This window comes from Lampetra planeri, chromosome 31 (genome assembly GCF_965212315.1).
Source record: "Lampetra planeri chromosome 31, kcLamPlan1.2.h2, whole genome shotgun sequence".
Classification (NCBI taxonomy): domain Eukaryota; kingdom Metazoa; phylum Chordata; class Hyperoartia; order Petromyzontiformes; family Petromyzontidae; genus Lampetra; species Lampetra planeri.
Genome location: NC_136137.1, coordinates 6307612 through 6335097, shown reverse-complemented (window position 1 = coordinate 6335097; position 27486 = coordinate 6307612). Strand labels below are relative to the sequence as shown.

Genomic DNA, 27486 nt, shown 5'->3' with positions numbered 1-27486 from the left:
ACCGACGCGTCCCTGTTATTCCCGTAACTTTACACAAAAGCACGCGACAAATGCCGGCCGCCGCCTCGTGTCCTGCAGCACACATGCACACACGCACACACCTGTGGAGGCAGTGCGGCGTGCGCGTACGCCAGCTTGTGGTGCCGGTACGTCCAGAAAGACAGCAGCAGCACCATCGTGACGGCCAGAAGGGGCACCAGCGTGTAGAGGAAGGCTCCCGACGCCGTAGACTGCCTCTCCGCCACGCCGGGCTGAGCCCCCTCTGCACAGGATTCCCAACAGTAAGCCAGTTAGGGTCACCTTATCGTATTATAATTGATATAGCGCCTTGTGCTGTCCTGGAGTGTGCTCAGAGCACCTCCACACTCCAGGAGAGATTACAAGGAGACTCGGGATGACCAAGGCGCTGAACAAAGGATTAACTATTTTGTACAGCAGAAAGTGTGATGAGGGGAGATGAGTTCATGAGAATCATGGCGGTACGTGAGTATGATGATGCGCGAAATAAACGATCGATGACAGTGACAATGAGTGTCTAGTGAGGAGTGTGATTAAAGGGTAGCGAAGTTGGGAAAGGGGATTACGGTGTTAATGATGGAGGAGGGTTAAGAGGAGCTTGGGTAAGCGTGCCGGGGAGCTTCTTCAGCGAAACGTCGGACATCATTCCGAACCACAAGCGGCACCACCCGGAAACAATTTGGCGAGCTATACAGCACAACTGCGAAAACCTAAGCATGCAAAAACAATTAATGAGGATGAAAAATCATCACACCAATGCCCGCGTTTGATCATTCGCCGGCAGCATTTCAGATATTCACCAAGTTACTTGGGCTCACTCGCCAACCTCGACATGAACAAATAAACGTCGCTGATCAACTCCCCATCATACGAAAGAAGACTATGGCAGAGTGGCTCAGAGCACCACACTCCAGGCCAGATTACAAAGAGTATCGGATTAATTGATACAAATAGCCGTCAGTGAAACCGTGCCGGCTGTATGGGTAGACAAGCATGCCGACAACCATGCTTAGCAACCACGTGCAGTATGGAAGTAGGATCCGTTATCGTAGATGCCGAGGGTTTAATTTCTCACCGAATAAATTCCAGGACACTTGTGGACTGGAATAAGCGGCACATGTCTCGTAGCCACAGCAAGAGGTCTACCGAATGTGGTTTTGTTTGGTGCGGAAGTATTTTATGGACAGATCTGGCCAAAATGAATGTCCGCCTTACTGAAGATCATCTGGAACACAATTAAACTGGCTGTCTGAATTGAAGACAATTTTATTTATCTGAAATGTGACTTTTTAACAAATGTGTTTAATGTTTAATATTTTTACCACGTGAAAAACCATGCAATTTTCACTTCTGCAAAGCAATAATTGTTTTTTGTTCATGATAAAAAAATAAAAAAAATTTGTTTAATACAAAAATTCAGAAATAATTACAGTGCTAAAAGACATTGTTGACAATGTGCTTGATGAAAAAATAACCAAAAAAACTCCCATTCATCAATACCACTGCCTTAACAGGAAAAATATATAATAGTCGACATTTAGTGCAATGGCCCTTTTCGACTGCACAAACGCTGGCCCTTCGTCATTGCACTTTTATGTTCTATGAAGGCCCATTGCCCGAAATGTCACCTATAAATGTCATTTTAAGGCCACTGATAATGACGAATGTGTCGAGTTATTTTGTTATTTGTGCTTGAGCTTCACTGCCAATGCACTATCACCAAACATGTACATTTGCTGACCGAGAACAGGTCGATATAAAGTCACTGCGTGGTACTTCTTTAATGGACTGTAAAACCATTCATTGTGAAATAGGAAACTTAGTTTGCGACAAATGCACTGGTCTCCGATTCAAATTGATTATACATTGTGTGAGTGTTTACAGCGCCGTGTGTTTTTGTAGGCGTCTATAGTTCCAGCTTTAACGCTCGTATTTATACAAGCCCTACAGTGCATCACTGCAGAGCGAGGCACTGCCCATATGAGCATGAAACACTAAAATATTTACAAGGAATGAGATCATTAACATTACTTTGTGGTTGGTTGCCCGAATGGTTGAGTGCATTTTCCTGTGGACCCAGGAGTCATCGGTTCGAATACTATTAAATGCTCTTAATTTAGCGGTGCCCAATGTTAGTCAATCGGTGGTGGGTCGCATGTAGTGGGATAGAATGTGGGTACGCCCAGCTTCTCCACGACGTCTGGCAACGGTGGAAGAGCAGACCAAGTACCCTCTGGGGGGGCTCTCTAGAACTCCTTCTAGTGGAGGCCATTCTTCCAGTAGTGATGACATCAGGTAATTGCAGGGCTGCACCATTACATTTTTCCCTTTTAAAAATGTAAATGGTGCTAGAGCCAAATGAGATTAGCCCTTTTTTATCACAGTGGCCTATGTAACTCTAGGTTTGCAGAAACAGTTTTTTATTAATTAATTCGCGCTGAAGCCATGGGTAATCAACGATTTGATTTAGGTCATGACAGTGACAAGTAAATATAATATTCTTGCAAAATTAATCCAGGGGTTTCTAATATCTACTTTAGAGAAGATTACACACGCTCGAACATTGGGCCACAGGAAATTCAAAGTGGCTGTGGGAATTGAGACTCCGCTGGCAACCCAAGCTTACCACTGGACCGGTTTTCACGGGGTCAACAGTTCAAATCCTGCTGTCTGGTAATTTCTGTTGAAGCATACGGGAGTCCTAGAGCGGCTCTTTAAGAACTCCCTCTGGTTGAGACCGTTCTGCCATCACGATAATGAGCCAGCAACTGCAGGACTGCACCGCTATTGTTTTTAACCCATGATACACAGGACATGCAGGGTATATATCCGCCAACATTATTTTGAGGATGCACTGGTATTACCGACCACGTGGCTGAGTGGTAGAGCGAGCGGCTCTCAATGGGAAGGTTGCGAGTTCAAATCCTGGTTGGGGGTTGACTCAGCCCATCACCTCTTATAGGGTCGATAAAATACATACCACCTCGTGTGAAAGTCAGCTGTGGTTGTCTAAGGGAGAGGAGACTTGTTTCCACCATGGGAATCTGGCATTTTCCACCAATGGCTTAGGGATGCTCACTTGAGCAATAACAAAAAAACTCACAGCTGTATATTTAGACCAGGGTTCGTGATGGATGTGCTGGATTTCAACGACAGCCACATTGTCAACTGTGACTTGCAAATGTGATTTTGAGAACTATGGTGTTACAGTTTTAAATGTCTAATTTATAATTTCTGTGTAATGTTTAACTATTTGTTTTTTGGATAAAAAATTATGTCTACATTATATTATGCCGTCTCATTCAAGCTTGCGTACGGTCGTTGAACGTACCCAGTTTCCCTCTGTAAAAAAAGAATTGCCATTGCCCACCAGCTGAGCTTTGACACAACCTGTGACAAAATAACTTAACAACAACAGCTCTAAGGATTCTTCCGGCGGCTTTAACTAAGAAAAACGTTGTCTTTTGTGTGTTCCCGAAACACTGACCGTGGGCTCGGGGCTGTAGGACGGGCAGGTGGGTGAACATGGCGTTGCACAGGTCCCCATCGCAGCAGCAGAAGTACACGGCGGGGTTCTCGCTGGATTCCACGCACTCGCTCCTGCTCATCACAATCAATCGGAGTGCTTCTTTAAGACTGCTGGAGGAGGAATCCAATGAGCTCCATGAAGCTCGTTTTTTTGCACAGATGTTAAGTATGGCGGCGGGGTGGTCAGCAAGTTAGAACAACAAACAACAAAACAAAAAACATAAAGGAGTGCAAAATAGAGAAAAGGATAAGCAAGTCACTGAATATAAATTACTTATTTAAGTCCAATTTATCAAGCTTGGACAAGGCAGAAAAAACAACAAAACAGTCCCAGACCACACCGAGATAATACACAATGCAGACGCAAATTAAGATGAGTGGGAACACTGTGGTTGTTTAGTAAATAGGGCAAGAGTTAACGTGATCGATCGCCTTCATGACTTCCAGTGGTGCACAATGCATAAGTAAAATTAATGAACTGGAAACAAAAACCGTGTGGAAACTGTCAATGAATGGTGAACCGAGGAGCTTCAGGATGTAAATACAGGATGATAAGATATGGAGAATGCTCCTTCATTCCTCACCAACCCACAATATTCCTATAATACTTGATTGGCAAGATGACATGCGATGGAAAATCCGTTCAGAAATGTTGCAGAGCAATGCAACCTTTGCCCCACCCTTGTAAGATAATCGCTGGTTAAAGCAGATATGATAGAACTACTTCTGAGATCCCTTCCAGCATGCTCTAATCCGTACACTAGAGTGCGACACTTTCCCATGCTCTTGCAGAGTAATATTCAATAGCTGAAAGTAAAGCTATTAATTTCAATTGGAATTTAGCTAAAATAAGTGCAGGGCCAAATTTAACGTGAATGCTGTTTTGAGCAGTGAGTGGCAAATGGGCCTAGACCATCAACTCGCTAATACTTTGAGAACTTGGTTCATAACAACACCGAAGCCCGGAATCTCAGTCAACAATGCCGGCCGCGTGCTCCGCCACGTGCTCCGACCTCCGAACCACCCGGCCACCCCCATGATTCCTTAACATTTAACAACCGTTTTCTTTCATTTGGGTTTCTATGACAACCTGAAATTGTTGTTTTTGCAATCTTGGAAAACCTGACTACAAATACATTTGATAACTTCCTTTTGCCCCACCTTAGTTTATATATCTTGACAGCTGCTGGTTAATGTTCCATTATAATTTTAATTACACATTCATGGGCACTGTATATCAGTGGATTTTCACCAGGAAAAACATTGAAGACACCGAATGTGGCATAGAACTTTAAGGGGTTACCTTCCGTAAGCAATGCATGCCCGGTCAGTTCAACGACTAAGATAAGCCAGCTGAAATGTCAGTTCGCGACATACAGTGGGCCCTTGTGTAAGTGTTCGGCGCTTGTGGATTCTTGCAGGGAGCTGTAAAGCGATAGCCCCTGCATAGGGGTCTGCGAATTAGAGGTGGCATCCGGTGTGGAAATGTGCTGCAGCAAGGGCGCTATAAATCACGGCAAACTCTCCAGAGGTTTCCTGCACAAAGGGCCACAGTTGACCGATGGAGAGAAATTGCCAGCATATCCACTAGGTGGCGCTCCAAAGGCTTCAACGGCGTCATAAAATCACTTATGGCGTTTCTTTGTGTGCTTATCATCGCCTTGCTTACCGAGCCCTGAAACACTGGTGGAAATGCAACATTCTAGCCATGGCTTAGGGAGGCGTTCATCCAGCAGTGAATAAAACCTGAATTATACTTATTCTTGGTTCTTTCGGTAAAGTCACGTAGAAGGGAAATAATAAAGTAATAAAAATATAAAACAATAAAAATTCTCACGACGTTTCGACTGCAACACAAACAATCATCATCAAGTGTGAAATCCACAGCAAGAAAATTTCCCTTCTACGTGACTTTACCGAAAGAACCAAGAATATGAATCCCTGCAGTCACGAAATCTTTCAATCTTCTTCTTCTTTAGTGCTGCCTAACGGCGTGTGCGACTTCACGATGATATTGGTCCCGGTCTAGCACGGCGTGTAGAGTTTGTGCTGTTGTTAATTGTAGCCATGTTTTGATGTTACTGAGCCATGTCGTTTTTGGCCGTCCTGGTCGTTTTTTCCCTTCGATTTTTCCTTCTAAGTTTAATTATACTCGTTTACCCAAGAAAACCTCACCGAGGCTCAGGACTCTTTTTCACGAGGGTCCTGCCAAGTTTTTGCAGGAGGTAGCGTGGATTGATATGCATTTCCAAACCGAGTAACTTGCGGGTCATTTTTAAAATCTGGCAAATTTGGACCGCGAACCCAGCACACGATGGCGCCTACCCTTTTGGACGACTTCAAGGGGATCTTTAATGTCCACTGCGAAGCAGACAGCATGTATTTTTACGGACAATGCAGCATCATCATCATCATCATCTCGATCCGTGGGCAGATAGTCCGTAGGTGGCCACTGCACATCTCGTCATTTGGACAATGCACCACGCGGTATCAATCAGGGTGGCCTCCGTAATCGAACGGCGAACCCTCTTCTTCGTCGTTATCACCACCACCACCGCCGCCGACGAGCGGTGAATTCGCGGCCGCTTAGGCGACGGTAACCTCTCGAACGCCCCCCCACCCGCTCCACGGCGCGCTCGCTCACCTGTCGTAGCAGTTGAAGTCATCCAGCCAGCACCCCTGCCTCTCCAGCCGCACGCCACCCGACACGTTGCGCCACGACGCGTAGCAGTGCTGCCGCTTCTCGCGGTCGCCGTCGCATGCCTCCGTGCCTCCGGCGGCCGTGCCCTCCTTCTCCCAGTTGAGGTTGAAGTAGACGCACTCGCGCGTCTCCACGAACGCAGGCGGCGGCCCGGCCAGCGCCAGCGTCAAGCCACCCGACAGCACGCCTGGAGCTGTGAAGGGACGAGGCAGAGCGATGGTCAAGGGTGCTTAAAAATATTAAACTATTTTTATTTTTGCCAGGTAAGGCCGACTGAGCTCTACAGCTCTTTTTTCAGAAGCGTCCTGGCCACAAATGACAGCAAAACGAAGTGGTTTATCACGTGGAAATGTATATCAACCAAATACTCAAATATGCGTTAAGTACTTTAGTGTCAAGACAGATCTCACAGCGATATGTCAATCCAAGCAGAATGTACAACGAGGCTGACCCACTCGCACACGCAGACATTTTTGCGATCAGTTCATAGTTCCATCTGGCGATGCCGATTGATACATGGCTAACTACACCTCTGATTAGCACGGTTTGCTACATATGGTGCGAAAGCAGTTCAACATACATACAAAACTAAGTTGTTAGGTTTTTTTTTGTCTTTACCCATCCCAATGACTTCCACAAAAGTAGTCACATATAATTTGAAACTTCACACCCTTCCGCAACCTTCAGATGCCCTTTATGCATGATGTTGCCTCCCGAGTAAAGAAGATATGGTTAGAGGTGGCTGGCTGGCTGAAGAGGGCAGTGCACTGAGCTGGCACTGCTGAGATCCTGGGATTGAATTCAGTTTCCCAGATTAAAGCTGATGGTCTCAGCCTCAGCCACCAATGATTACAAAGAGACAATCACATTGAATATGATTGTCCACTGAGGTGGCAGGGTGGCTAAGAGGTCAGAGCACTCCAATGGCAACTCAAAGTAGGATATAAATTAAGGTGATGTGGAAAGTATTCGCATTCAAATTGGCCAAGAATGCATGCAGTTGGAGCATACAAACCAAACTGAGAGGGAACAGTCGATAAATGTAAGAGACATGGAGTGGACTGGTTGGCTCAGAATGTTAAGCCTGCACCACCAAAATACTGATTTTAAATCCAGTTTTCAGCTGCACAACTGTGATGAAACCGATTCTGTATACTAACCACTGTGCTACTAGGCCCCCAAGGGAATGCGTGAACACATACACACACGCGCACACAGATAATCTCTTAGTATGGTTGGTCTTGATTTGAAGCTTTCGTGACGGCAGGAATCCATACTCTTTGGTTCTTTCGGTAAAATCACGTAGGTAGAAAAAAATAATAGATCACGACGTTTCGATCGTGACTTTACTGAAAGAACCAAAGAGTATGGTTAGTCTATTGAGGCAGTTGCTAATATCGGGCATCTATTGAGATTTGATAATTGACCATGTGCCATTGTGGCGTCAGAGACCACGACTCGCAATATGGAAAGTTGCGATCTCAAATCTCAGCCGTCATGCACTGACTGCGCCATTCGACTGAGCCCCTCTGCTGTCAATATATAGAATGCACGTCACTGGCACAGCGCCAAAGGGAGAAGAGCATGGCGCCATGTTCATTGTAACGAGGAGACATTTTAACTACGGTTGGGTTCCTCAATTGACGGCCCGTGGGGCCAGATGTGGACTGCAAAGGCTAGCTGGAGTGGCCTGCGGAGGTGCGGCCTGCTGAGACATAGAAGCTTGTAGAGGTTTGCAAGACGAAAAGAGAGACAAACGACAGATCGAGATGAGAGCCGTAAATAGGAGGCATAATAAGATGAAAGCGAGGAATAACAAGGACTTTGGGAGGAGAGATTTTAATGGTGACATGTATAGAGGTTATGATGTTACAAGGCCCACCAGCACACACAAACTGTTATTATGTGTGTGCCTATGTTTGCTCTCTCTCTATGCATCTCTGTGATATCTGTCTGCTTATATGTCTGTCTATATGTCTCTGGTTCTGTGTTTTATCTCTCTCTCAAATTTAGCATTCTCAGGAAGAACGTAATCAACCAGGTAGGGTGTTGACTGTTATCCGACTCTCTGTTGTATTACATTACATTTCTAAGTATACTAGATTTGTGTTTCTATTTCATTTATACCTGATGATGATTGCTTGTGTTGCAATCGAAACGTCGTATGCTAGTATTTAATTTATTATTTTATCTTTATACGTAACTTTACCGAAAGAACCAAAGAGTAATTCCTGCAGTCACGAAAGCTCCAAATAAAGTTTGTTATTATGTGGCCCATGGGAAAATATAGTTGAAGAACCCTGGACTAAAGTATTTGACCGAGGCTATCATGGCACGCAATGAATGATGGGGGTCAGCACCAACCTCGCCCAACCAATTCAGTATCTCCCAAGTACAGACGGTGAGACAATGCAAAAGGTAACTTGTTTTAAGTGGTGATGACCTTCGGAGGCCCTTGGAAAGATTCAGATGACGCATATCAAATATCAAAACACTGCCGTCTGCTGCAGAGCTTATCACGGGCATGTCACGATCTTGTTTGACCTCTCTAAATTAAACAAACACTGTTTCATCCAGCGACTGCCAAAAAACCAAGTGGCTTTCATAATCGTGCTGAGATGAATGTTTCACTTTAAGCATCACATTGTTACTGCTGCGTAGACCAAAACATCCACTTGGAGGATTTTTCTCAAACATGTAACTGCGAGTCTATGTTGTTTCTGTTGCATTTTTAGGAAAACAAACTTCATTTGCTGACAGATTCTTTTTTAAAAGAGCATTATTTAACTTTTTTTTTTAATTTTTACATCTTTCATCTGGGGAGAGTGATGGTACAGTGGTTCACGCAAGACACTAGGAGCTTGGCAACCCCAAGTTGGTTTCTCGACCGCGGCTAACATTAAAACCCCTTTACCAAACCACACTGACCAGGCCAAACAACCAACGCAATTGACAGATCATGGAGATGTCTTTATGAGTGGATTGACAAAGGGCTGAATTTGTATTATTCCATTATAGAAACTCAGATTTTTTTTAAACAAATTGATTATATTATGAACAAAATCTGTTCAACATTTTACACGGTCATCCGTACACAATCCCTAGCTGCGCATCAAGAATATTCAGTCTCTTTAGTGTACGCAGACTGGGCAAATGCTAACCGACAACAGCACGCCACTATTTGCCACTACATATAAACGATGGCAGATCAACAGGAGACGATGTATATCTGTTGCAATTGGCTCAGGCAGACGGCTACTAAGCACCATTTGACACCAGACCCACAGTGATGAAATGACCCACTGAGAAACTGCAGATTCAGGGTCATTCACCCTGTGTGATCAGATGAGAGTACAAAGCAGTGAGTGATAACAAAAACAGCAACAGCAAATCCTACTGTGTTCCCCCCCACTCCCAAAACCACAAAAATCTTAACTTTCATTGCCAACGATATTATATTGCATGGGTTATTAGACTTAAGCTGACGAGTGACATCTTACTCTCAACGCTGCACCCCCAATCCCGTCGGTCCCTTCCATGGCTTCAACCCACACTGACCAGAATAATGAAGTATGGTCATGGTCAAATAACCAGTGTGAAATACTGTCATGGTCAAACATGTAGGGTCCAACAATAACGATGACCGTCATGGCATGGGGAGGCCTTCATCCAGCAGCGGATTGAGAAATGGACTGCACATGGCCAATATTCCCATGCAATTGTACACATAGCATTGCTTTGAAATTGTTAAACAACAGGACGACCTGCCTTAACTCGGCAAACATGCATCTTGGCCAGGGCAATCATTAAAAAAAGAGGACAGTCAAAAGTCAATAGTTGGGTTAATAAAGGTCAGTCCCACACACTGTGCTTACACTAGCGCGTACAAAAGCGCATTGGGGGCAATTCTCAATGCCTGGTTGCATCTCCACCGAAAAATGGCTTAATTCTGCAACTAATGACACGGGATCCAATGCAGCCGTCAATTATTATGAGACTGTGTACTTTCAACTGCTGTGCTGTAACCACAATGTACAACTGGAAAGTTGAAATAGATGTTGCTTTAACCGAGCTACTGGTGAGCACAAAGTTCAAGGTGCAGCCCTGCAATTTCTTGCTCGCATCAATGCTGGCAGAAGGGCCTCTACTCGAGGGAGTTCTTGGGAGCCCCTCTAAGAGGGTAGTTTTCACCAATCATACCCCATGGGAAAAACACCCTGGAAGAGGTGGGAGTAGCCATATGTGTGGTGTATCCACTTCTACTGCTGGCTGGGGTGGGCAGACACAGGGGTAGAGCATTTAAGAGTTTTGCCCAATGCTTCAACTGGCATCCAAGAGATAGAAATGGCAACGTCTGGATTGCAAGTCGAGTGCGATAACCATTACACTAAGAAAGCATCCTACACTAACCGCATTTGGCAAAAAAGCGACATTAATTCTACAATAAATATAATAAAGGTATTGTATATTTCATATACAATGCAGCAATTCCTCAATCGAGCAAGATTTAGAATTTGTATACCCCATTATGGTGCAAAAATCACGAAAGAACCCATAATTTATAATGAATTCTGGCACGAGTAAGTTGCAGGGGCGTATTGCAGGGGCACATTTCAGTATTTATCCAAGCGAGTGGTAATGCCGGCAATTTACAAATGCGCGCGTTAATCACTGCGTTGGCGTTAAGCGAGTGCTTTTTTCTAGGAACCGAAGCAAAACGGTTTCTGCTAATGATCACAATTTAAACAGTGCATTGCATGCATGCGTGCCAGCACGTGACATACGGCAAGCAGGTGTTCCTAGACACCTAGGCCAGCTGTTGATGTGCTTTCCATCACCACCGGCTAATTACAGTCAACCGTGGCAGACAGCACGCTCTTTAATCCATTTCCACCAGTTGTTGTTCCCATTGGACAATTCTCGCTTTAAAAAGCCAGACTCTTGCCTGGTTGGTAAGCTGCAATGGAGGCTGCTAGTACTTTTTTATGACACGCATAAATACTATTCTTGGTTCTTTCGGTAAAGTCACGTAGAAGGGAAATAATAAAATAATACAAATATAAAACAATAAAAATCAAGCAAGAAAATTGTTCTTGCTGTGGATTTCACACCTGATGATGATTGCTTGTGTTGCAGTCGAAACGTCGTGAGAATTTGTATTGTTTTATATTTGTATTATTTTCCTTCTACGTGACTTTACCGAAAGAACCAAGAATATGAATCCCTGCAATCACGAAAGCTTTAAATAAAGAATACATAATACTTTTAAATGGCTCAACAATACCATTGACATAAGAACTGTGGTGAGATTGTGGTGGCATATGCAAAAGAGACATGTATGTATGCTGCACTGGTCCGTAACAAATGCAAAATGTGATGAGAACACATTCGATGGGGGAAATGCCATTGAATCGATTGTAAAACTAAACTTGATTATAATTCGTGGAAAGACTACGATGGCATGATTGTTGCATGATGCTGATAATGATTGCATTATGACAATTTCATAAGAAATGGAGGATGATGGATGCACAGTGATGGTGATGAAAATGATGATGGGACCCCATGACCACCGTTATCTCTAAAAACGTAGAGCTCTCCTTCGATAGTCTGGTGAATTCAAACGCAATAAATAAAAGCGACAACAATTTTTCAAGCTCCAAGCTAAATTCGTGAGTTCTCAACAGTCGTGGAGAGAGAGCGCCCTGAACGGGATCGCTCATCTCCCCAACGGCGCCGTCAAGCAACTCACAGCGGCCGAGCAATAACACCATGCTCACGCGCCACCATCGCTCAACATCACTCTGCTGCTCATGGCTGGAAGGTCTCGCAAAAAAAAGAATCATTTAAAATAAAAATTCTTAGAAGGTAGAATGCCGGTTTTGGGGCGGGGGGGGGGACTGCTGTACACTGTACTGGGGTGTTGGATAATATAGAAAAACACATTCCAGTTACTTTCAATAATTTGGTGCCAGTTTGTTCACCCTATGTGACATACTACCCACATAGTAACTCGTAGAAAACCAGCAACTTGCACGCGTTCCTTCAATTTTATCACGAAACTCCATGGGAGGAAAATTACTTGGCACGCTACTGATTGGGATCATATATTCTTTAAATGTTTAGCATGAGACCCATAAGTAATGTGAATCTTAGGTTGGTTGATCCTGCTTTACAAATTTTACCAATCAACGTCTGCGTTGATTGAAATATTTGATTGACTTTGGCTTTCAGATTCTTTAGTTATTAAATATTTGTACCAAATAAAAATTTTACTAGCCCTTCCACTAGAACTTCATTAGAATGTGCTTCAGTCACTCAGTGACGATCATCTACGTTTATTAGCAAATTCAAGGGGGGGGGGGGGAGGGGCTCATCTGTGATAGCGCCACTGTCAATGGTGAAAATTACACATTCCCATGGCCGAGGCCAGTCCAGTCACTGGACAAACCACTGTTCAGTATTTTCCACAAACTTAAATACTGCATAAACCCTCAGGGTGGATGATTTTATTTAACCAGTGTCCTCAATATACATGAGCACATACGGTCTAGTTTATTACCGTCTACTTTCTTATTGTCACATGGTAAAAAAAGGGGTAAAGGTTCAGCCCTGCAATGTCTTGCTCAAACCACTGCTGGTGGAAGTGCCTCAACTAGAGGGAGCTCTATAGGGCCCATCTAGAGGGTATTGTGGCCTCGCCTTCCATGATGACCACGTGTCTTGGAAGAGGTGGTAGTTACCCACCCCCCTGTTTACCCCAGAACATGTGACCTGCCAATCAACTGTGGTTGTTTCCATTTATACTACTGGGTGGACAGAGAGAGAGGGGGGGGGGGCGATTAAAGAATATTGCCTATTGTTTAAACTGAAATGCCAGGTGATCAAATCGAACCAGCGACCTCTGGCTTGGATGGTTCAGTGTACTAACCATTACACACTACGGCAGCTTGCCATTACTGTATTACTGTTGTGTGGTAATGTAATACATTACAAATACAACGCATGTGGCGTGCATGCCCGGGTGTGTGCGTGCGTAGTAGCTTAGCGGTTAGCGGTGGTGTCGCGGTTAGCGGGCTTCGCTACAAACCCGGCAACCCGAGTTCAATTCCCGCTCAAGGCCAACACCCAGTGACGATTATCTGAACCGGTCATGAGGAGCCTCCCACTCCGTCGACTCAGCCTCAAATGAGTTCTTGGCGCGGTGTATACAATCATTGCCACTGCGGAGACAAAGGCGGCCGGGCGCGTGGTGCTGGCCACCCATCACCACCATCGGATACCGTGCCAGCCTTCATAGGTGCTCGCAAACAGCACTTGCCCCAAACAGTCTGCTAAGGCTATAAGGGTGTGTGTGTGAGGGGGGGGGGTCTTTGTCTTTATTTGTGTACGTGCGTGTGTGCGTGTGTGGTGACCTAGTGCGGATTGGCCAGGAGCCAGGGGCTCGGCACACACATGGCTGAGAGAGCGCGGTGCGTGTGCTGCTGATGCTGCTGCCGGGCCGTTTATCCCAGCAGCACGCTTATGAAGTCGTAAGCACACTCGGATCTTGGCAGCAAACCAGCACGGGCCCAAGGTACGGCACACTTTGTTTTGTCAAAATAGTCCACACGGGGTCCCCCCCCCCCTGTTCAGAACGGGCGGATATTTAATTTGTCCCATACTAAAAAAAAAGAGTAGGTTAAAGTCCCGTTCTTTGAACAACAAGAGCCGCACGGATGTTATTTTTAAAAAAATGTTTAAGAGAACATTTATTTACAGCCACTTGTCAAGCCACTGATTGGTTAAGGCCTCCCTGTTGTGGGGAGTTGTACTTTATCATGCTGGCCGGTGCGGGATAGTGAAGTTATTATATGAAGTAAAGAGATGATTAGTCAGTAATCCAACCTACACTTGAATCGTCGGCCATGCCACTGTTAGCCATGGCTGGGAAACGAACTCCGGTCACAGGGTTCATCACGCAGTGTGATCCATTGTGCCCATGCCAACTCCCTTAAATATGATAGCATATCATTCAACATTCATTGGCCATATAAAGCGCTTAAGAAAAGTGAGCTTGGCCACGGCATGTTGCTACTAGGAAGGGATGACAGCCGTGAGTCGAGTATAGTGATGGAATGGCAGCCAAGGAATGGAACGTGACCGAGAGGAAATCCTTCGCAGGCGACGGAACACCGAAACCAGCTCATGTGCAGTCACTGGGTGGATTACTAACGGCATGCTGCTCCAGATAAGGCACTTTGGAACGTAAGACGCACCCCAAAACCTGAAACCTGTGCGCAGTGCCAAAATTATACAATTTTGGTCACATACACACACATCTACTGGATTAGAATATGCCCCCCCCCCCCCATATTTGCGAGCAAACACATACGGCGACTAAATGTGCGTCTTATAATTCATACAATACGGTACATTACATAATCGTGATATAATACAGTAACCAGTAGCTTGGGGAAGCCTTCATCTAGCAGTAGATATTGACCATGGGCTGATGTCGATGGCAAAAAAAAACCACTGCTACCACTATACTTCTGCCACCTCGCATGGTAACAATTCTTCTCGGGGCCCATAGAATAAAACAAGGCGTTTGAGTCTCAAAAGGCACAATGCTCTTTCAGAGCATTATTTATGGCCCTGTTGCAGACCCTTGTAGATCACAATGGCTGAGGAGAGGAGGTCTCTGGAAATTAGACTATGGCAACATTTTTGTCTCCCTCTCTCTCTCTCAATGCAGACACAAAACAATGTTATTCTCTATAAACTTTATACTTTTAAAACGAGGAGCAACGGTGAATAACTCTCCACAACAAACATAGGAATGTTACTTATTTTTAGATGCTATAAATAAAAAAAGTAACGTTTTTATAAAAGATTGCTCTGGGCAAGCCATGCATAACATAAAAAACAATTGCCCAGTGGTGTATTGTATAACATTTGTTATATTGTATACATACACGGCAGTGTATAATTTAGAGAACATACATCTGAATGCCAAATGTTAGAGGTCTCAGGAAGGGGTTTAAACTACCGGTGGTTTTCGCAGTTATGCTGTATAGCTTTCCGATAGGTTTTCTGGGTTGAACCACGTATTGTTCTGCAAAATGTCTGATGCTTCGCTCCATGTGCCGTGGGAGCGCCTTCAAATCCGCAAAATGTAGTTCCTAAATGAAGCTTCCGCTAGTGCACAGAAACATTTAGAGGGCTCCGAAGAACACGCGGTAACAACCTGAGAACACATCCGTACGGTTGACGTACATTCGCATGTATGACAATTCATTTATTTTACCCTTTCAGATGTGGACTTAACATTTCAGAGAGGCATAGTAAACTATCATCTTTCTTGGTGTCAAGTGTTTTGGATCCGAATTCATATTTAATATTTGGAGATGGTGACCTTTCCTACCACAACGACTTTGTAGGCTCCCGTATACCCAACAAAAAAATGGTTATCATAACTTGCCTAAAAGCCATTTATCACACTCTGCCACTGCCATGAATATGTACAGTATATATAAAATATATAAACATCCCCTTTTGTGAATCCTCTGCTGGATGAGAGCCTCCCCATGCCATGTGTGTCACTGGGATTGTTCGACCATACTTCACCATGCTGGTCAGTGCAGATTGGTGAAAGCGGGGAACATTGACACAGGGACATAGGGGTAAAGTGCAACAGATTTTGCCGTGCTGACATCTTCTGCCCACCACGTGGCCCCACAGTACTGTGACAACCTGGTGTTTGCGAATGGTGGTCATCCATCCAAGTGTATCGGAGCTCAAGCCTGCCTAATCTTCCGAGACGTGATGAAATTTGGTTGCATTCCGTGTGATTTATACGACTGTCTTGTATGCCAACACGAACTGCCGTGGCAAAACAGATACCGGAATGGGTATGGCCAAATAAGTCAATGGGTAGACTAATCCGGCCATATGAATGGGGAAATGTCCAACATTTCTCAGGGATGTAAACAGGATTTTAGCACCACCTCACAGTGCCTAAACAAAATACTATTAAACTAGTCAGTGGTACCAAGTCGCCGAGTAAATAGCAAACTCACCACAAACTATTACATTGTAGGTTGGCTTCTTGATAAGGACTAATTCACCAACCCGAAATGACCAGTGCGATTAAGTATAGGAAGGCAAGCCACGAGTCAAACACATCCATCGTTGGTTTAACAAAAGGCTGTAAATATACATTTAAAAAAACATGCCAAACTTAACCATCCGAAAACAAGTCACTAACTTAAACAAAAATCCTAAAATGAGATTTTAATTTCTCTTCAAGTAACTTTATAAGACAAAGTATGTCTTATAGTGTATACGTTTAAAGTAGTGTTTTTTTATATCTGGCCAGCATAAATTAACATTAAAATGGTATACCCATTAACTACATTACTCAATGTTTCATATTTAAAAAAAATCTATGATGCATTAATCAATACACAAAAATGTCTACTATACATTTGCTGTAATTGCAACAATTTTCGCCAGAAATGTTTACTTCCTGGGAAAACAACCTTCCAGGATATTATTACTAGACGAAGCCATACACATTTAAATGTGCAGTGTAATAATATAGCACATTACAGTGCAAAACAACACTCTTAAACATATGATGAAAACCATTACACTCTAATGTAGTACCGTATTGGGGCGTAATAATGGCCAATTGTCTTTGAGGGTGGCATATGGCAAGCGATTTGTGCTTCACACCAATTCACTTCTCCATCACACAGTGAACATGTCCACTCTGATCACATTGACTGTCGAAAAACACTAGACTTCACAGTAGAGATAACAGTTCAGACCATGACACACCATCACCATCAATGTAACCATCACCATCAATGTAACCAAGACCATCAATCACCACAATCATCATCACCACCACAATACCAAAATAATCATAGCATTGCAGTATTATAACCATCACACGGTAATTATCTATCGATATTGTTATCAATAAGTCTATCAACACCACCAAAATTTTCATTATTATCAGAAAATCATTAAAAACATATCGCCACCATTACCATCTTCCAGGCCATCCACATTGAAATATCTCCTCCACGTGTACCATCTTCACCATCATCCCTCTTACCGATAAACACCGTTTACCATAGTTACAATCACCACAATCATCAACATAACCACAGTAAGTTCACTACCATCGTTCATCAAAACGTTTACCACGGTGACCACTCTTTTGAACAACCTATCCGCGCCACCTTCTGCATCTTCATTACGCGACTAACACCAACCACCACCATCAGCATATCAGGGCCATCAATCTGCTCTTGCACCCCTGTCCAAGTCACTATCAGCAAAACTGCATCACATTACCATGACCACCATGACTAACTCTGGTTCAACCAGCTCATCCAAACACCACAATTACCATCAAACAACCATCACCACCTCCGATTCTAATAGCGCCATCATCACTTAACTAGCAGATTTCAGAAGCATCAATACCAGCAAATCATCACCATAATGCCATCACAAAACCAACATCACCAACCATTGCGAGACCCACATCACCACAATCACTTCACCAGTACCACGACATACACAATAATCGCCACCATCATCACCACCACCACCACAATGTTCTTCACCATTATCACTCAATGATCACCCTATCACTTCACCTCTAACACAATGCAATTATCACCGTCACAAGCATCATCGCCACTACCAACACCACTCTCTCTGCACCACCACAAAAGCACCATTATAAATAACCACACCATCAAATCACCAAACATTTCAATCACCATCAACAACACACACATCACCAATACCAACATCACCATCCCATCACCACACCACAATCAACATCCCTTGCTTACCCGCTCGTCGGCACATCATCACCACCGTCATCAGCCGAAGTATCAAGCATCTCCTGGGCCCCATTGTCGAGGAGGATGATGATGATGAAGATGATGAAGAAGTTGCCGACTTTTGTGGTCCAGACAAAAATAACCCCCCCCCTCCCCTCTCGAAATAAAACCAAAACCCAACAAAAACTCGCCACTTAAAGTCACTAAATGGAAGAAAAAAACTGTAAAATAAAACAATGCGTTAACGATTAAAGTTACGAAGTTAACATTCGCTGAAGTTATTCGCTAGTAGAAACAAGTAAAAGTCTCATTTCACCGATCGCTCGCTCTCTCCCCGACGGCCTTGCGGGCACACACGACGCGTTGTGGCCGCGAGGAAAGTTTAAATAAATGTTTAAAATAAAACGAAATAGCCCACGCCGTAGGGAAAGTGAATACGCTTATGACTGCCTAGAAAATAAAAGGCCACGCGTGGTGGTTGGCGGTGATGAAGCTGGGATCAGCCCAGGAGGGACGGCGCGGTTTGGTGCCACAATGAGAAGAACGGCTCCATATCTCCTCGGCGAGAAGATGGTGGTGGTGGTCTTCTCCTCCTCGTCGGTGGTTGTCCTCCTCCTCCTGGTGAAGATTGGTGGTGGTGGTTGTGGTAGTGTTGTTGTTGTGTATGTACGACAATGATCGTTGTTGTGGTTTTTTTCTGAATGGTGGAAGTTTGTGCGTGCTTGCGGCGATTGTTCGTGTTGGCTCACTGGCCCAACCAGCTCTGCCCGCCTCTCTCCCCTCTCTCTCTCCCCGTGCGTGTCAGGGAGAGTGGAGGGGGGGAGGCGGCAGCAGCAGCGGCAGCAGCACGAGGAGGAGGAGTTTGAGCTCCCTGGAGTAGAGAGAGAGAGTGGGGGGGGGATGGGGCAGGGCCCCGGATGTGCGGTGCCTTTCATGTGCGCAGCCGGCCCCCCCCTGCACCCACCCCTCTCCACCCCTGCACCCTCGCCTACCCCCCACCCCTCCACACCCCTCCACCCTCCCCTCCCCACCCTACCCCTGCACCCTCCCCTACCCCCCCACCCCTAACCCCCCCAACCCTACCCCTCCCCGCCCACCCCCCCACTGCCCTCTTTCACAAAGACAAAGCTGCCCCGTCTAGCCTTAGCGGACTGTTGGGGTGTGTGTGGAATGGACAGGGGTTGATGTTAGCGAGCACCTATTAAGACCGGCACGACAACACCTACGAAGGGGGGGGGGGGGTCAGCAACCACGCCTCACCACCACCTCTTTTGTATCTCCCCCCAGCGTTGATTACACACCGCACCAGCTTCTCGTTTTAAGGCCGAGTCGATCTAGGGGAGGAGGCCCAAGAACGGTTCAGAGAGGTTGGCCATCGATTGGCGCTAACCACTGCGCCACCGCTCCCGCATCACAGACACGCCAGAGGCTGCGTCCATGAACTGCCCATTGTATTTTAGCGCGGTGCCTATTGTTATTGTATTACCATAAGCCTAATTATTGCTACTATTGTTATGCGCACAATACATTCGCCTATTCAGATACTGTACTTTGTTCACTGCCTTTCATCCCAACTCTACCCTCTGCAACATAAATCAATAATATATAGTATGTGTGTCCTCTAGTATTGTAGTTTATTGACACACGAAATGTGCACAGTATAGCAAGAGGCGGCTACATCACATCGGTTATGGTATTAATACTACAGTACTCTATCCTGTATAGTATTGAAATATATTATAATTACTGCTGTTCTGCATTACTATTTTACTGTATAGTGTGCAATGTGAAACAGCCTATTCAAGTGCAGATCCTGCCATGTCACACTAATTATTGTTACAGTATAGTACTGTTTTTGTCATTACTCTTGCGTTATATTAATGTGGAGACAACTCGTGAAATCATACTTGATGATGTAGCTCGTATATCACAAGATTTGTCAATACAGTTCTACACAACCACTCACTGAAGACCAACACAATCACTGAACCACACATGAATCCACCCCATAATCCACTCACTAAACTACACACTAACTCTATAGCCACTTATAAAACACGTACTAAACCACCCTGTAAACGTTAAGGCAAACACTAAACCATACGTTAACTAGTCACTTAACCACGCACTAAAATGCACCGTTAATCACTCATTAACCCTCTCACTACACCGCATAAAATCACACACTTCCGATTGTAGGAAGATATGCACTTTTAAATCGAGATTGAAAACTCATTTATTAAGAACCGCTTGTTGCGTTTAGTTTGTCTTTCCGCCACACCTCCGTATAGCACGGTTGGCTACGTACGGTGCGAAAGAAGTCAAACATACGGAACATACATACACTCGATTTAAAGCTTTCGTGACTGCAGGGATTCATCTTCTTGGTTTTTTCGGTAAAGTCACGTAGAAGGGAAGTAAAACAATAATAAAAATAAAACATTATTTTATTACTTCCCTTCTACGTGACTTTACCGAAAAAACCAAGAAGATACATACACTCATCCTATTCCTCCGTGTACAATTTCTACACTACCCCCTTCCTCATAATAATCATCACGAGCAGTGGTCTACGCACGTGCTGAATGAAGGCCTCCCTAAAGCCATCTCCCCATCTGTCATGGTTCCTACAGTCGAACAATCCATCTCCTGCATATGAGCTGATCTCATCGATCCGTCTCTGTGGGTGGTCAAATCCTTTCCATCGGTTCCATTTCATCGAAGTTCTTCGCCTATCAGCCATTACCTTCCTCCTAACCGTGAGATGCTGTGCCCAAAAGCCATCTTCCCTTAAACAGGCAGTGTCTTTGATTTGCATTTGTGACCTACCCAAGTGTCGTTGTATGCGAAACACAGTACCTGCTATAAATGACAAATTTAAATTGAAGAAAAAACGCTACAACACTCACAACCACATACTAAATCCGGCATTAAAATTATAATAAGCACCACGACCACAGATTGACGAGTCCCTTCTAGTGACACGTCGTGAGAAGTGATGATGACCGGCAGTCCAGAATAATGACATTGGCTCAGCCAGGGAAGGAAACGCGCCCATTAGCACGGTTGGCTACGTACGGTGCGAAAGAAGTTTCAACATACGGTACATACATACAAGAGGACGTTCACCATGGAAATACTGCACTGCGTATTATTTGGTTCTTTCGGTAAAGTCACGTACATAGAAAAATGATAATAATAAAATAAAATGAATACAAATAAAAAAATAAAAAAACATTAATGTAGACTGTAGCCTGGTTCTTAATCGGAGTGAGTGTATTGGCAGTCTATAATGTAGACTGTAGCCTGGTTCTTAATTACATTAGACTGCCAGTATACTCACCCAGCTTAATAACCATTGCTACAGTCTACATTATAGACTGCCAGTACACTCACCAAACTTAATAATCAGGCTACAGTCTACATTATAGACTGCCAGTACACTCACTCCGATTAAGAACCAGGCTACAGTCTACATTATAGACTGCTAGTTCACTCACCCAGCTTAATAACCAGGCTACAGTCTACATTATAGACTGCCAGTACACTCACCCAGCTTAATAACCAGGCTACAGTCTACATTATAGACTGCCAGTACACTCACCCAACTTAATAACCAGGCTAAAGTCTACATTATAGACTGCCAGTACACTCACTCCGATTAAGAATCAGGCTACAGTCTACATTAGACTGCCAGTTCACTCACCCAGCTTAATAACCAGGCTACAGTCTACATTATAGACTGCCAGTTCACTCACCCAGCTTAATAACCAGGCTACAGTCTACATTATAGACTGCCAGTACACTCACCAAACTGAATCACCAGGCTACAGTCTACATTAGACTGCCAGTTCACTCACCCAGCTTAATCACCAGGCTACAGTCTACATTATAGACTGCCAGTTCACTCACCCAGCTTAATAACCAGGCTACAGTCTACATTATAGACTGCCAGTACACTCACCAAACTTAATCACCAGGCTACAGTCTACATTATAGACTGCCAGTACACTCACCAAACTTAATAACCAGGCTACAGTCTACATTATAGACTGCCAGTACACTCACCCAGCTTAATAACCAGGCTACAGTCTACATTATAGACTGCCAGTACACTCACCCAACTTAATAACCAGGCTACAGTCTACATTATAGACTGCCAGTACACTCACTCCGATTAAGAATCAGGCTACAGTCTACATTAGACTGCCAGTTCACTCACCCAGCTTAATAACCAGGCTACAGTCTACATTATAGACTGCCAGTTCACTCACCCAGCTTAATAACCAGGCTACAGTCTACATTATAGACTGCCAGTACACTCACCAAACTTAATCACCAGGCTACAGTCTACATTAGACTGCCAGTTCACTCACCCAGCTTAATCACCAGGCTACAGTCTACATTATAGACTGCCAGTTCACTCACCCAGCTTAATAACCAGGCTACAGTCTACATTATAGACTGCCAGTACACTCACCAAACTTAATCACCAGGCTACAGTCTACATTATAGACTGCCAGTACACTCACCAAACTTAATAACCAGGCTACAGTCTATATTATAGACTGCCAGTTCACTCACCCAGCTTAATAACCATTGCTACAGTCTACATTATAGACTGCCAGTACACTCACCAAACTTAATAACCAGGCTACAGTCTACATTATAGACTGCCAGTACACTCACTACGATTAAGAACCAGGCTACAGTCTACATTAATGGTTTGTTTTTTTATTATTTGTATACTTTTATTTTCATTCACTGTATTTTTATTATTTTTCTATCTACGTGGCTTTACCGAAAGAAACAAAGAATATGAATTCCTGCAGTCACGAAAGTTTTAAGTCAAATATTACTGCAGAACGATTAAATAAGCTCGTCTGCAGGTGCTAGGTAGTTGTTTCATCGCGGGATCATGATGGTGATGGCTGGAGGGGGGGATGGCCTTCATCCAGTAGTGGATTTAGCATAGCTGCTGATGATGAGGATGAGAGGGTCGGCACAGACGCCTGAGAATTTCTACGGGGAATTACCAAAAGCGCCCTCCAACAGTGTGGAACAAAGGCCACGTGACAGCTTTCACAAGTGGTGTCCATTGTTTGTCATTGTTATTGTCTTCATCACGATTTTTTGTAAATAAATGTTCGTGAATTCAGTATGCTACTCTCTATAAACAGAACTCCGTTCTGTGTCTCCACATAGATGCGTATTAAAACTGTTTTAGCTTCCCAGAACAAAATGATCAAGCAGCATTTCTTCAAGGTTGCAAAAATAAATGTTAAAACACCCTAACGGTTCCCCTTCCATCCGCACTGGCCAACGTGGTGAAGTAAGCTCAGAATAACCCCCTTCCCCCCAAACTGACACTGCCAAAGGGAGGTTATCATAAGATTAATTATTATTAATTACAATGGAGTAAAACATAAAAATTCCGACGGTACCTACTGCCCGGCATAAATACCGTAACCAAGTCAAACAAAAACATAAAACGAGACTGTTGGCAGGCGTACACGAGCACAAACACATGGCCACATTCATCATAAACACTGCCTTTGAACAACAACAATATTTTAGGCTCGGTTTTATGGGGAGGGGGGGCCCTCTTTCAGCCGGTGGTTATGAAAAACACGGCGCGTTAACTTGAGTTGTATTGCTTTTCCACCAATGTTTCCCCATCGCAAGGAGAACATTACAATGGATTTCAATCGGCTCTCGCCTGGTTCAATGAAGGAAATTGATTTAATTGATGAGGCTTGTAACACCAATGAGCGTTATGAGTGCTGACATGGAACTTTACACAAACACACCGCGCATGAGCCAGCAACCCACAAGCAGGGCCCCTGGCCCCATGACCCCTGCACCGCTCCCATCACCACTCCCTCCACTCTATAGTATAGTGTGACCCGACAACAACAATCCCCACCACCACCACCACTGCACCCCCCTCCTCCCAAGGCTGCCTCCTTTCAATGTCCATGTGGCCACCAACACTTGCCTGCACGAACCCCACACTCGCTCTCTGACGTGCTGTCGGATCCGTACCGTGTGTCGTGTGCCACCGTTGTTCAATGTTTCGTGCCACGTGGTGGAAAGCTTCTTGAGCGACTAAGTTCAGAAACCTCGGACATCGTTCCCGGACAACTTCAGGCATAAGCCATACGTACATATATCGGAGGATCTAAAGTAAAACCAGAAACAGTACATGTGTCGAAAGCACTGCCCCAATTGACAATATATACAGTAATCGGTGACATTTCAGGTAATTTCCCCTAATCATAGCCAACAGATGACCTCTCTGCCACGAAGAAGGGCCATTGGCCAAACACGTGTGTTGAGTCTTTTGTTATTTATGTTTGTGCACCACTTGCTAACGTAGTATCTAAACAAAATCGTCTAAAACAGAAGCTTTTGCTCCGTGTGTTGAGCGGGTTCTTCAGCGGAACAAGCCCAAAACACATCTGAGAAGCTATATGGCACGAACCGCAAAAAAACCCACCAGTAATATATAATACTCATACTCTTTGTTTTGTAGAATCTAGAAGTAGTATATAACTCCATGCTCTCCCTGTCTAATGCCCCCTCCCCTAGTCCCCGTAATGAAAATCCTGCAAGCTACCGCCACCCCACACCATCGGGCGGGGTGCTTCCATCTGGTCATAATGTCTCCTTTTAGATTAACGAGCCACCCCATAAAGGGGGCTTCCCACTGGGTATGTATGCGTTGTGTGTGAGAGACAGTGCAATGGAGAGAGGGCTAGGAGGGAGAGAGATGGGGAGGAGTTGGTGGCTGTGGTGACCACACCACCACACTATAATCCTGGTGACCCGAGTTCAACTCTTCCCCATTAGCAAGCGGTGTCTAAATCCGGTCTGTCTGTTGTCTGCATGGTGGGTCTCCCCCTTAGGTTGACTTAGTGTAAAACGAGTACGGAATTGCTGAGATTATCATCAACGCCCAAGGAAACAAAACAAAGGTGGCGGAGACATGTGTGCGGCTCTCCGCACAGCTCCCTTGTGTATCGTACTGGTCTCAACAGGTGCTCACTAACAATTATTTCTCAAACATCTTTGTGTCTATAGAGATGTAAAAAAAAGGCAATGGAGAGAAAGATAACAATGGTAACTTTGGAGAGCGTGCACAAGCGAGACATCTATTGAGTGATTATTATTGCTGCTGCTTTAAGCAAAAGCCACGATTGTAATGCATCTATTCCATTCTATCGCTACCCTCTTCAGGTCGGTATCGCTTATGGTAGGGTACATTATCTGGTATCATAAGTACACATGTCCTAACAAGTAGCCACAAACTGGTGCCTCTGTCACAGCAGCAAACCAAACACGTATTTTTTTAGAGTAACAGCATGGTAATCTTGTAATGTAACTCCAACATTCCACTTTCAAAATACTGTATTGTATACATAGCAAAAAAACTCAACATACTCGTCAACAACACTGGCTTAAAATAAAAATCTACAATCAGTGACGTTTCGGGCAATGACCCCGCTTCAGAGCACATGTACAGTATAAGGGGTGGAGCAGTGGCATAGTGCTTAGTGCACTGTGCTATGAACCCCGTGACCTGGGTTAGATTCCTGGCCACGGATAACATCAGCAGTGAGTCATTATCTGAACCAGGCCAGGGCACAACAGCAACAACAACCGCCATTCACCACTAAGTGACGGGTACGTCACCACGGCGCTTGTGCCATGCGAGGTGCACTTTGAGGCCACGTAAAATGTCGAAGGCCTGCTGGAAGGTCACTTTCTTTGGGTTGACTGATTGAGATGACTGGCAGATGCACCAACTGTGTTCCCTACTGTGCAAACTCTCTGTGTTTTAGCCACCCGGCGTTCAGCTCGTTGTTGTGAGCGTCACTTCTCTTTCCCCTCCTACTTTGTTGCTGGAGGGCGACTGGCTCGAAATCCCCAGTAGCGGCCTTCACAAACCTCCTCTACAAAGGTCGATCTTGACACTGCCGGTACCAGTCATCAGCAAGTCCAATCAACTCCACATCCTTCTGTACCACATCAGTCCATCTCTTCTCGAGCCTGTGCTGTGCCCGTTCAGCCCCCTTTATCCGGCCGGACAGAAGCACGCTTCATTCTCTGCCACCCAGTGACCAGCGTGTTATGTTCATCCAGCGATGGATTGAGAAAAGGACTGTACATCGTACATTCAATTTAACAAAATAAAAAATAAAGTTAAGTTCGAGTTTTATTAAGCCCACAATTGTAGGTAATGACAAGGGCTAAACGACTTTATTCCAGGAGGGCACTTAAAGGGAAGACCAGAAAAAGCCAAGGGAACATTTTATTTCGTTTAAATATCACAACTGTTTTTTGCCATTAATGTGTAGGATGAAAATAATTCGTGGAAAAATAGTACATCTAGTTGGATTACATTTTTTAGACAGTATTGCGCAGGACTGCATTTCATTTTAACATTTTCAGCCACCTAAGTTCGATTCCTTACATACTCCTCTTCATCCCCTATCGAACATAAGGCAACAAGTTCAATTCCTGGGCTTGGCTAACACCGGTGGTGAGTGATATCTGAACTGGTCCTTGGACCTCCCTTTCACCAACAGGCAATGACCAGTGCGGCGAGGTTATGGTCAAACAACTCCCACAACAACACAAGCAGAGGCGGTATATATGTATCCGGTAGTCAATTGACAAAGGTTGAAAATGATCAACAATATATTTGACGAATTACAATTTCAGCATCCATACAGAATGCACGAAGATGCCGCGACAAATTTCCATGCCGCTCACTTTGTATTGAGCAGTCACATCGTGCAATTGTCTCCGAGCTCTCACCATCAAATTCCTTACATTCCTCGACAGATCACTTGAGAGTCTCGCTGATTGGATTTGCATAATGAGTTCTCCCATCAATGGCCTTCTCCATTCGTCTGCCTATCCCCCACCCCACCACCCACCCCCTGCTCGTTCCACAGCAGCGGTTGAGCTTCCTTAGCTTCGGTTCCCCCAAGTTCCCACACTTTACGGAAGGTGATCGTGGATTCTCAACGCATTTTCGGAATGATGGTCCGTGTCCTAATGTGCCCCTTTCGTCCACACCCACCCCCGACCACCAATTGCCACCAACTCTCCCATCCCCCACTCACGACATTTTCCAGCACAGAAACCCAGTTTGGGAGTTGCCCGGTAACTGGTGGAGTTAATGCAATGCTCGGCACAAGATAAAGCTGTGTAACCCGTAAATGTACCGGTCATGACTGTTTGCACGGCGGTGGTTGTGCATGCGGTTTTTTTGTTTTGGGGATGTATGTTGTTTGCCTTACTGCTTTTGAGTGTCCCATTTTAGCCCACTGATGTTTTCGGCTTGCTGTTGTTTTGTATGGGATGTAAGTGTGCATATTT

General features: G+C 44.6%; 1 protein-coding gene across 1 annotated transcript in view; it reads right to left on the bottom strand.

The window, feature by feature from the left end:
* The window catches only part of LOC144729150 (activin receptor type-2B-like), a 35682-nt gene extending 16748 nt beyond the window's left edge, over positions 1-18934 (bottom strand). The window contains exons 1-4 of the mRNA XM_078609127.1: positions 18106-18934; positions 6191-6440; positions 3506-3618; positions 102-262 (exon numbers count right to left, since the gene is read on the bottom strand). Coding sequence (XP_078465253.1) covers positions 102-262; positions 3506-3618; positions 6191-6440; positions 18106-18169 — 588 coding nt within the window. The 5' untranslated portion in view covers positions 18170-18934. The remainder of the gene's footprint in view (positions 1-101; positions 263-3505; positions 3619-6190; positions 6441-18105) is intronic.
* Positions 18935-27486: the final 8552 nt, after the last annotated feature.